Source organism: Odocoileus virginianus, chromosome 28, assembly GCF_023699985.2.
Source record: "Odocoileus virginianus isolate 20LAN1187 ecotype Illinois chromosome 28, Ovbor_1.2, whole genome shotgun sequence".
Lineage (NCBI taxonomy): Eukaryota > Metazoa > Chordata > Mammalia > Artiodactyla > Cervidae > Odocoileus > Odocoileus virginianus.
In genome coordinates this window covers 23,310,616-23,322,611 of record NC_069701.1, presented here as the reverse complement: position 1 = coordinate 23,322,611, position 11,996 = coordinate 23,310,616, and the positions used below count along the sequence as shown (strand labels likewise).

Below are 11,996 nucleotides of genomic sequence, written 5' to 3'. Positions count from 1 at the left end.
CTATAAAACCAGTGAACAATAATATGATGAACTGGAAAAAGACATTTATGAAGACCAGTGGGTTATGTAGCTGTGTTGGTTATCTACTGCTGCATGACAATATCACTGCAAACTTAGTGTCTTCAAACTGTGAATTTATTATCTCTTAGTTTCTGTGGGTCAGGAGTCTGCAAATGGCTTAGATGGGTTTTCTTATAAGGCTGTAGTCAAGGTGTCATGGCTGAATATTCATTGGAAGGAATGAAAGAGTTGGACATGACTTAGCGACTGAACAACAATGCGTATGTATAACTGATACACTTTGCTATACACCTGAAACTAACACAACATTGGAGGTCAACTATACTCCAATAAAAATTTTAAAAAATGAAAGAAAAGCTGCCCTCTTAGCTGTACTTGGTTGTTCAAACAAAATGTATTTGAAAGGAGTGAGTTTATAAACATTCAGATTACCCTGAAATGATGTGCCTGGTTCTCCTAGAGCTGCTGGGCACACATCTGGAGGCAGATGGGTAATAAATGGATAAAGACATGGGTTAAGTCCTTGCATAAACTCGCAGTGTGACCCTGGACTTGCTGCTTGAATCTCTGGTAGCCTCAGTGACCTTGTCATACTAGTTTGTAGAGGTAATGCCTTTAGAATGTGTAGGGTGATGCCTGGCACTTAGAAAACATGCAGGAAATAGATATTATGATGATCCTTTAAGAACCCCAACCAGAGAAGGCACGTGTCAATTCTTAAGGTACAATTTATCACATAACCAGAGGATCAAGAAAATGCATGCTGAACACATTGTAGTTCATTCCTTCTCTTGAAGCTCATGGAGGGTTTGATGCAGGAATTCCTTGTGTGTACAGGATTCGAAATCAGAATCCTATTTGCCCATCCCTGGAGCTGGGCCATTTGGAAGGAGGACTGTAGCTGCAGCCCCTCTTCTGTTGACACTGGGAGGCCGGGGGTGGATGCTGGCCATGCCAGGGTAGGGCAGGGAGCACCCCAGCTCCCACCTCTCATTTCCAACCTCCCAGGGTGTGGTGGAAAGCACACAGGACTAAGCTGGTTGTCCTTGGCCAAGCAGCGGCTTCTCTGAGGCCATTCTCACTTCTGTAAAAGTGGAGCCACATGCAGGATCAAAAGAGGGGAAGAACATAGGTGATAAGCTTGGCATATCTAAGGGGAACCAGGATGCATGCTCCATACCAAGACTTTCTTCCAACAGGCCCAATGAAGATGTTAAATACATTTTAGAAAAGTTTTAATTTGAACAACTTATGATTAAAAATACATTTTATAAATAATTTTTCCATAGACTTGATTAAGGATTGTTGCGAACTTTACAAAAAGACATACTGCAACAACAGCGGAAAGAAATTACAAAAAAATATAGCTACAGTCCTCCCATTTAAAAATAATTATACATCACAGCGTTTTCCTTGTGCAAAGTTGAAGAGAGCGCTGTGTTAGGCCTGTCACAGGTTCACCCAAAGGGAAGTAACACAGTTACTTGGCATAATAGGATAGGCACAGCTGAAAAAAACAAACCCCTTCCCCCAGAAGTTAATATACCTTAGTTCAACATTTTATTTTGTAGGACTGATGGCTGAACTTAGCTTAATACAAATATATATTTATATGTCTGTGTGGATATATATATATTTAAGTATGAAAATAAGTGTCGGTTTTGCAAATAAGTAAACCCTCAACGTATTTACAGTATTTTCAGAGAACGTGTTCTCCAAATCAGTCTGAGGCCATCTTCTCTGTTAAACAACTCTTCAGAAGATTAAACAAAGCCAAATATGTCAATTAATGGACATCCTCCGTTGAGACTTCCAGTTTTCGCTGTGGGATGAAGAGAGTTCCCACAGAGGTGTGATTAGCACCATCAAAATCCATGCAGGTGGAGCCTGCTGGCTTTGTTGGTCCACCTGGAGTACGGAAGAAGCTTTCGGCCACTGGCTGGGGCCCTTTGGGTGTCACAGGAACAGGCTGATTGGAAAGAAGAATGGGGAAAAGTCAGACCCAGACAGACAGGTACATGTCCCGGCAAACTCAGCAAAGTGGACTGGAAGGATGCGTCACATGATGGGAACCTCGAATGCTCCGAAATCTGTGAGTCTGCCTGAGTTTCACACTCTCAACTATTTTTGTTAAGGGGGAAAAAAAGCTCATGATAACCCCATAATCTGGACTCCTTGAGCACTCTTGCTGGATTTACAAGGAAGGCAGGCCTTTAAGCATTTCCTTCTCCCATCCTTCCCTTGTCCGAAAGCAAAAGTGAGTCTCCCATGATACTGATATTTGGGACCTAAGAACTGAAAGAGAAAAAAGTCATCAACGAATGGACGTACTCTCACCTGTTGCGCCCCTGTCCCTGCAGCTGATTGTCCGTTTGTTTGGCTCTGGCTCAGGATGGATGCGTCATACTTGGTGGCCCTTCCTTGCTGAGCGCCTGCATGTTCGGGTGTGACACTAACAGCCTCTATTCTTGGCGACACGGCAGCAGTTCCGGGTGCGGGGCTGGCAGACACCTGCACCCCGGGGGAGATGAGGCCCAAGTGCTGCAGGGTGAAGTTTACAATGGCTGAGCTCGGGTTCTGGATGGGAACTGGGTGGCTCGAAGAGAGAGCCGGGCTGTTCCCAACAGGGACGGCTGCCATGGAAGTTGGTGAGACCATTAGCTTCAAAGGTGTTACATGAAAAGAGGGAAAATTAACAGCAGTGAGTTCAGATGATGTCACTGGAATAACACCTGGAAAGAAAAGGCAGGAGAATATCTTAAAAGCACAGGCATTTGTCCAAGAAGTATATAAGGCTCAAGTGAGCTTGAGAATGACTGTGTTTGAAAGATGTTTTTAAGTACACTCACCTGCAATCGGGGAGCTGTAGATCCTGTGATTTGGGGAAAGTGTACCTGAGTTTTCATTACTAGACAGAATGGACTCTGCCCCCAGGGTTGAGCACTGGGTGAGAGGGATTAGGTATCCTGATGGGAACAAGGTCTAGAAAACAAAGAGGAAGTGTTTATTTTACACATGAATACAGAAGGAAACAATGGAAAAAGTGACAGACTTTATTTTTTTTGGCTTCATAATCACTGTAGATGGTGATTGCAGCCATGAAATTAAAAGACGCTTGCCCCTTGGAAGAAAAGCTATGACAAACCTAGACAGCATATTAAAAAGCAGAGACATCACTTTGCAGACAAAGGTCTGCCTAGTCAAAGTTATGGTTTTCCCAGTAGTCATGTATAGATGTGAGAGCTGGACCATAAAGAAGGCTGAGCACCAAAGAATTGATGCTTTTGAACTTTTGGTATTGGGGCAGACTCTTGAGAGTCCCTTGAGCAGTCTTCCTGGGTTTGCAAGGAAGGCAGGCCTTTAATCACTTCACTCTCCCATCCTTTCCTTCTCCCAAAGAAGGCACTCAGCCTTCTTTGTGGTGAGACAAGCAAGTCAATCTTAAATGAAATCAATCCTGAATATTCATTAGAAGGACTGATGCTGAAGCTGAAGCTCCGATACTTTGGCCACCTGATGCAAAGAACGGACTCATTAGAAAAGACCCTGATACTAGGAAAGGTTGAAGGCAGGAGGAGAAGGGGACAACAGAGTACGAGATGGTTGGATGGCATCACCAACTCGATGGACATGAGTTTGAGCAAGCTCTGGGAGATGGTGAAGGACAGAGAATCCTGGCGTGCTGCCAGTCCATGGGGTTGCAAAGAGTCGGACACAAGTAAGTGACTGAACAAAAACAACAGGAAGAAAAATGACCACGTGCCTCTTCTGGGACTAATATCCCTTGGTGGTGGTTTGTCTCATCAGACCAAAGCCTCCAGTGGTATGGGCCACGGCAGGCCAGCTCTATGGCTCTTTGAAGACAGTATCCCTCCTTCCCATCCCAACAGTTGTCCTGAGTAACCACATGTTTCTTAAATGCCATCTGGGGTCTTAGGAAGTGTCCTAAAGTTAGCACTGAGTCTGCTTAAGGGCAAGATTTACCTAGCACTCCCCACCACCCTCAACATCCTAAGTCTGTTTCCAGAATTCTTGGTATGATGTGGTGCTGTCAGAACAAGCTGAATGCAGCCGGATACCGTAGTGGCACTGCTGTGTTATTATGTGATTGTCCTTGAATTATGTGGGATGGTATTTCCCAGAGACTCTTCTGAGGGACTCTAGTTCTTTCTATGGGATGCAAGCAGGTACTACTTGAATCATAGTTAAATTATGTTTGGGGAAATGCTGAATTCAACAAAGGAAAATGGAATCTTTATGACATAATTTCTAAGGGACTTTCATGATGGCATACAATGTGAATCTCCAAGAGAGTGTTCATCATGTAACATTTCCAAGGCTAGTCAGCAACTAAATGTTTGGTAATATTGGTATTTAAGGAAAAAAATCTTTTAAGAAATGTTGATTTAGAGAAAGGGAATGTCAAACCACAGGCCCAAATATAGCCTCTTGGCTGTTTTTGCAAATAAACTTGTACTGGAATATAGGCATGCCCATTCATTTACATATTGTCTGCAGATGCATTCCTACTTTAAAAAAATTTTTTACTATGGCAGAGTTGAATAGGTGTAACAGAAACCATATGGCCCACAGAGCCAAAAGCATTTACTCTCTGGCCCTTTACAGAAAGCTTCCCTTGTGGCTCAGTTGGTAGAGAATCCACCTGAAATACAAGAGACTGCCTGCAATGCAGGAGATGTGGGTTCAATCCCTGGGTCAGGAAGATCACCTGGAGATGGAAATGGCAACCTACTACAGTATTCTTGTCTGGAGAATTCCATGGACAGAGGAGCCTGGCAGACTACAGTCCATGGGGTCGCAAAGAATCGGACATGACTTAGTGACTAAACCACACAATCTGCACAGAAAAGTTTGCTGACTTCTGATTTGGAATAAAGGAATTATACAACTATAGACCTTTTTCCCCCTAGTACTTTAGGTTCCAATGATACCAAGCAAACACTTTTATAATATACAAATGAAAGGGCAGGATACCAGGTTTCAAAAATGATAGATGAGAGAACTGATTAATTCATATTATATGTCCAAATATCATGCAGAAAAAGCTTTAGGGAATAAAGTTACATTCCACACAGAAATGGCCAGAGTGTTGGGCTGTGTGGGTCTGCAGCACGCCTGCTCATCACGGTACTTTTCCAACAGAGCCTACATGGGTGGCTGAGCCACCTGCAAAGTCTGGTTGGTCTTAGCAGGAACAGGACTGGTAAAAGCGAAAAGCAGCTCTTGTAAACCAGAGGCCCACCTATCATCTCCCTGCAGATCTTTCTTCTCACTGCTGTCAAAACAACGGCCTATGCTTTGATCTAGCTGTTAATAGGTGCGGTCAGAATCCCCAGTGCTAAGGGGTACCACAAACTTTCAATTTTGTTTCTTAGATGCTTGGTTCTGTTCAATATCTTTACTAGCAGGTTCCTTGAAGGCTGCAGGAATAGAGAATTTTCAAGGGGTAGATTTAGATGTTTTACCAACAGCTGCTCTTTGGCATCTTATAGTACAATGTTTTGTGGTTTAACTCTCTTCAAATCTCCAGCAAAACTCTAATAATAATTACTTTTCCTTTTCCTATAAACTATATTCATCGCAAAATTGTTTCATCTATAATGCCAATTCCTTTTTAAAAATTAGAACTATTAAAGTAGCAGGATGAAAATCATTTGACATATTGCCACTTGTATGTTTTCTCACCCAGACTATATGAACACTCCTACCCCTCTTCTTAGGACACTATCCTCTTTTGTTTTCACCATATTTCTTATTATTCACTACCTGATATGCTTGTGTTTGTTTGTACACTCTCTTCTCTCCACCCCTAGAAGTGTAGATTCTCAGTAAATGTTTGTTGAAAGAATTAACACGTGAATCTCTCGCTTACTTTGTTCTGCTCAGTCCATGCTAAAAAGAAATGGTCAAAATGAAGTCAGAGATGAAAAAAAGAGAAGTGGGTGTGAGGAATCTATCCAGTGAAAACCCTAATCCTGAATAACTAAGTGAGCAACAGGAGACCATTATTAAATCATACCCATTGCCCCAAAGAGATTATGGACCTCCCAGAAAATCAAATCAAGCTGAAGCCTTGTGATTTTCCCCCTAGCATGTGTATTAAATGCAAAATGATACTATGCTAAGATAATGGATGTTTTGAATGGTTACTAGGAGGCCATCCTCAGGGAAGATCTGGCAGACTCTAAAGCCTCCTTAACAACAGTTACAGATAATACCCTTCAGCTTCTATAGTGCCTTGAAAGGATCACAAACCCTTTTATGTATATCATCACGTCATAAATTCACTTAACCTCACAAAAACTGTAATATAGCCCTGGGGCAAGTTCTCAAAAGCAATCATCCCCAAAGGCAGGTGCTGATTTGATCCAGAGCGCCAGTGCTTCATACCCAGTAGACAATCAGGAAAAACTGGCAGAACAAATTCTTTATAGATGTGGGAAAAGAAGATGTAGAGAAGTAAAGTAACCTGAGTTAGCAGCAGGGATAAAATGAGAGATTAACTTCTGCTTCCATGTTTAGTGATGTTTGTTTATCTGGTGATGCTGTCTTTCATATACAATTGTTCCGAGAGTGGAAAATGAGATAACATATGCAAAAGTGCTTAACACTTCTGCCATCTAGCATGTGGGTAGGCAGCCAATACATGTTCTTTCCTTCCCGAATTAAACACCATCCAGGAAAAAACTGTCTAGAACATCAAAACATCTAGATACCAATGCATCAAATACATCTAAACCTTGTCAAGCTAAGTCTGATTTTTCTTTTTGCACAACATGGAAATTTTGGTTTAAATTTGACGAAGGAAGTAAAAACAGGGGGGAGCCATTTCTCTGCTAGGCCACAGATGCCACTTACATGACGTCAAACAAATATCAAGTAATGACTCAGAAAGCAGGAGTTAGAGGAACCCTATGCGTCCTTCCATTCATTTGGGGTCACGTCTGCTTGTAAATTATTTAAGACTTTCATGGCAGGTGTTTGCATTCCAGTGTGGGACAGAGAAATGGACTTAAGGACAACCACCCACGGTGCTTTAAAAAGAGAGCAGATAATCCCTTCCTCCAAAGGTTAAAAATGCCCCTGCCGCCATCCCAGTCAGGGGATTAGCTGTCTGAGGCCTTGTTTGGATTATGGGACGCTAAGGAACTGTTACCCTGTTTTCTGGGAGACTGCTCTTTGCTCTGGTAAATTTCACAAGCCAGCAGAGTCCCTCCTAATCAACTGGGGAGTACCTAAAGCTTTGCACAGTTCAAGGCTGTACTTACTGTGGAGACATTCTCAGGTGCTTTTGGGTCTTCTTTAAATTTCTTTTTGGAACCACTGTCCTCGAGCACACTCGCCCTCTTTGAGCCTTTTTCTCCAGCTGGCTCCCTCTCTCGGTTCTTTGCACCTTGTCTCTCCAGCCCGGGCAGCAAACGTCCAGGCCTGGTGGATGCACTGGACTTTGGGGAGTCACTGTCTGCATTCTCACCAGTGGCATCAGCGGAGTCTTTTGACCTCACAGCGTTAGAAGAGGTGGTGGGGCAGACCGTGGGGCTCAGGCCTGGGGGTGGCGTTAGAGTTTGGGCCTGGGCAGGCTGCAAGTAGATGGCATACGATGGGCCTGACGGGGCCTGAGGTAGGATCACGGGCACTGCTGGTGACAACGGGCTGGGGAGGAGGGGGACCACTCCCAGGGGCTGGATGAGGGATGGTGCCGTCATCTCTAGCTCGGCATTTGCTGGAGTGTCCAGAGAGGCCACAGGTTTGCAGCCAGATCCTACCAGCTGTACCTTCACTTTCTTTCTGGGTTCACTAAAAGATGAGATTGAAAACATGAGACAATGGAAACACATGTTCTCTAAAACGTTCTACCATTTTAGATTGCCCCAGATTGAAGCTACGCTTTTATGAAACTAGCAGATAGTTTCTGTCATGATTCCATATTATGAGTTAGAGATGATTCTCTCACCAGTTTCCAAGGTTATTGCCTATTCTTACATGAAATAAGTAATCCTAATGATGCAGTGTAAAGTAATGCATCCTGTTACTGAAGAGCGTTGCCCACCTACCTTGATTGCTCTTCTAACTGCATTTTGCAGATAGCTGCGAGCTGAGCCATTTTACTCGGGAAAGGTGCAGAATTCTGAGAGCTCTCAGCTGGTAAAATAAAAAGAAGGTGGGGTAGGGAGTTGGTCAAAGCAAAAGAATGAATCTTTACACAAATGAAACATCACTGAGGTCAAAGGAACAGAAAAATTGCACTGCCCTCCTCCCCCAAATCACACAGTAATTAAATGATAAACCCCACAATTCACATTTTATCCTTTAATTCATATGTAAGTTGGGCTTCAAGTGTGTTTGAGACTATGGAAACAAACAATTCTCTAGCAAGTCCCGAGGAATCAAGGAAGCTAAAAGTCAGATGGAGAGGGATTCTTTCAAGCAGAGCTCTAACATGATAGCAAACATACCTTTGTGGGTTTTGATAGGGCTACTGGGAGCAGAATTTATCTTTCTCCGATCACTCTCTATGCTTTTTACCAGTTTGATGAGAGATGGGTGTCGAGTGAAGTTTGGTTTCCCACGTGTGGAAAAGAGGTTTTTGGCACAGTTCTCTTTTGAAGACCGCCTTGCTTCCAAATCAGAGGCAGTAAAAGGAAGGACTGGGCTGAGACCTGAAACAGGAAAGGGCAATGTGTTAAGACATGAGTGGTTCAGCCTCTTTCTGGGGTATGAGTTCAGTGAGTGTGCGCTTGCTCAGTTATGTCCAACTCTGTGCGACCCTATGGACTGTAGCCCGCCAGGTTCCTCTGTTCATAGGGATTCTCCAGGCAAGAATACTTGCCATTTCCTCCTCCAGGGGATCTTCCTGACTCAGGGATCGAACTGGCATCTCCTGTGTCTCCTGCATTGGCAAATGGGTTCTTTACCACTGAGCCACCTGGGAATGGTTCTAAAATGATTTCAGATTAAAGTGGCAACAGTTATGTGCCTACTATGTGCCAGATACCATTTCAAGGGCTTTACCTAAAAAACCTTGTTCATCTTATTCTGAATGAATTCTGAGATAATAATTCACTTTAACATCTCTGAAAGAGTTTGTCATCTTACAACCAGTGGTGCGCTCTCAGGGTGGCTGTTAGTGGTTTTTATTTCTTATTGAAATATAAAACATCGGGTATCTCAGAATCAGTGGAGACTTCATCTGATGAAATAGGGTGACCCTGCCTGCTATGGACTGAATGTTCGCATCCCCCGCCCCATCCCCTCTCCCCAAATTCACATGTTGAAACCTGATGTCCAATGTGATGGTACTGGGAGGTGGGGCCTTTGGGAGATGTTCATGAGGGTGGAACCCTCTTGAATAGGATTAGTGCTCTTATAAAAGGGACTCCACAGAGCTCTCTAGTCTTCTTCCACTATGTGAGGTTACTAAGAAAAGACTAGAAAAGTCTAGAAAGCAGGTCCTCACCAGACACCAAGTCTGCCAGCAACTTGATCTTGGACTTCCAAGCCTCCAGAACTATGAGAAGTAAATATATTCTTTATCAGCCACCGAGTCGATGGTACTCTGTTGTGGCACCCTGAACAGACTAAGATACTGTCCACAACTCAGGCAGGTACTTCTCAGGAAATGCACCCTCATTTCAGAGACGTTTCAGACATTAACTAACTGGTTCGGGGTCTCTCAGCTAGAAGAACGTGGGCCTGGGATATGAACTTGATCAGTCTAGCCCAGAGCCTGCCCTCCAAACCCCTGTACTGAAGGACCTCTCATTAAGGTTATATCCAAAACCATAATAACCTCGCAAAGGTGCGTCGTTCTTTCTACTAGGGGTGAGGAAGCAGTCTTAGAGAAGTCCCCTGCCCAAGGCCACACAGCTGGAATAAGTGACAGACTTGGGACTGGAACCTAAGCTTCCCCTCTGCTTCCATGGTCTGTGTTCTTGCCATTTTCCAGAACTTCTGTGTGTGGGTCTTGGTAGAACACAAAAGGTAAGAATCCCAGAGCTGAGATGGAGACAGAATATTCATTCTGGAGTGAATCCATTTCATATTCGCCACATGCAGAGGCTCTGTTTCAACTTTGTCAGATGCTTTTACACACAGATTTTGCCTCCTACACAGGGGTGTGATGGTTATGGACTTTGAGTTGCTGACGGAACCAAGGGCCAGACTGTCCATATTGCTGCTCATCTTTGTCTATTCAGTCACTTATACATGCTCTTCCCATGTGGGAGTAAGGGTAGGAAGAGAAAGGAAGTATATTTCCAAATGTGCATTAATTCAAAGTAATGAAGCAATGAATAAAAGGAAATAAATACATACCACTGGGCTTTGGACTGATTTCTGGGCCTGTCCATTTAAAAGCTGGTTTTCGGCCTCTTTCCTCTGTAACATGAACTTTCTTGATAAGATCCAGGCTACTCAGAACATTAGCTATATCATACAACCTCCTAATTTTTGCTGGGGGAAAAAAGTATATATATCACTTAATGGAATAATGAAAGATCAGAGGACTTTGCTTCCTAAGGGCTTCACGTGTACGGTGTACAAAGAGCTATCCTAACCATCAGTGTCAGAGAAAAATGTGACTTTTCTTGAGTTATTATAGCGATACTGCTTTAATTAAAACAAAAAAAGTTTTAAATATTGAGACTCAATTACTGCTGATACTGGATTTTGAAACAAAAGCACATGTTGAAAAAGGAAAAATGACTCAATGAGATCACCCTATTGGGAAACATGTTACAGATTTTCTAATAAAAAGTTACCACTGCTGGGCATCTCCTAATGAGGATTCAGAATTTTAGGAACAAATAGAAATAATCAATGATAAATATATTATTTTCCTGCTTGTGATAATTTGTGAAAATAAATGTATTTCACAAGCATGGAAAATTTTTATACCTATCAAAATTTATAAACATTTATACTGTCCATATATATATATACGCAAAGCATAGATTTGCTAATTCTATAAGTCTTATATATCATGAAAAGCTCTGCTACAGAAGTCTGCCTTTACTTTAGCTTATAGTACAAAGCTGCAGATTGAGCCCCGCCTTCACAGCCTTGCAAGGTTTTGAATTCCCTAGGGATTCAGCAAATTACACATGTGTAGTTCCTGGAATAGTTTCCAAGGCTGTGACTAACCAGTGAAATAAAGAGCTGAAAACTGGTGACTCAGAGAAAGCAGGCAGCCCATCGGTAGGATTGGGATGTGTTTTCTGAAATGATAAATCTCCTAAGCCAAATGCTAGCCTTACTGCCTTAATCTCTACTCATTTTGTCTTTATGGAGACACCATCCAACTGGAGGTGTCTCAATACTTTCATGGGACCAGTACAGCTTCACAGGGATGGGAAGGGGTCTGCATGACACCTCCCAGGCATCCCCTCAGCCTCTGCTATGCCTCGGGGTCACCAGTCAGCCGGTCCCCCGAGTGATCCATGTCCAGGCCAGCCTGATGCCCTGCTCGGAGGTCAGCTAATGCCTTCTACACCTTCTCTCTGCTCCTCTGCGTGTATGTGTGGGGCAGGTCCTGCAAAGTCTTTTCTAGAGGCAAGGGCAGAGCTGTTTTAAGACTCCAATCTATGATTTCTTCCCAACAGAGAGCAGATATTCTGGCTAAAATCATGCTTTTTTTTTTCATAGTGAAATCAAGTAGTTTTATTTAAGAATTGGAAATAATCAGTAGCTGTGAAAGAAAATCCAATATTTAAATAAACATTTCTGCATGTGAAAAGAAGAGCAGTTACTGTTAGGTAACTCCTTGCTTAACGATGGGGCAGACTCTCAGGAGCAAGCCCTTGGGATCGCTCCTGATGGCGGTCGTCCGCACACAGGACAGAGTGTCAGGCTCTGGTTGCAGGCAGAGAGCAAGCCTTGCCTACCATGCTAGACAGGCTGGATTGCCTGGGCCAGCCAAGTCACTATGGATGCAAACTGTCTAAGGTAGTAAGTGC

General features: G+C 43.2%; 1 protein-coding gene across 2 annotated transcripts in view; it reads right to left on the bottom strand.

Moving 5' to 3' along the window:
* Positions 1–1,239: 1,239 nt before the first annotated feature.
* Positions 1,240–11,996, bottom strand: part of E2F8 (E2F transcription factor 8) — a 17,870-nt gene continuing 7,113 nt past the window's right edge. For both annotated transcript variants that reach the window (XM_020910140.2, XM_020910141.2), the window contains exons 7-13: positions 10,357–10,494; positions 8,499–8,702; positions 8,097–8,184; positions 7,311–7,839; positions 2,871–3,003; positions 2,359–2,753; positions 1,240–1,990 (exon numbers count right to left, since the gene is read on the bottom strand). In XM_020910140.2, coding sequence (XP_020765799.2) covers positions 1,808–1,990; positions 2,359–2,753; positions 2,871–3,003; positions 7,311–7,839; positions 8,097–8,184; positions 8,499–8,702; positions 10,357–10,494 — 1,670 coding nt within the window. In that variant the 3' untranslated portion in view covers positions 1,240–1,807. The remainder of the gene's footprint in view (positions 1,991–2,358; positions 2,754–2,870; positions 3,004–7,310; positions 7,840–8,096; positions 8,185–8,498; positions 8,703–10,356; positions 10,495–11,996) is intronic.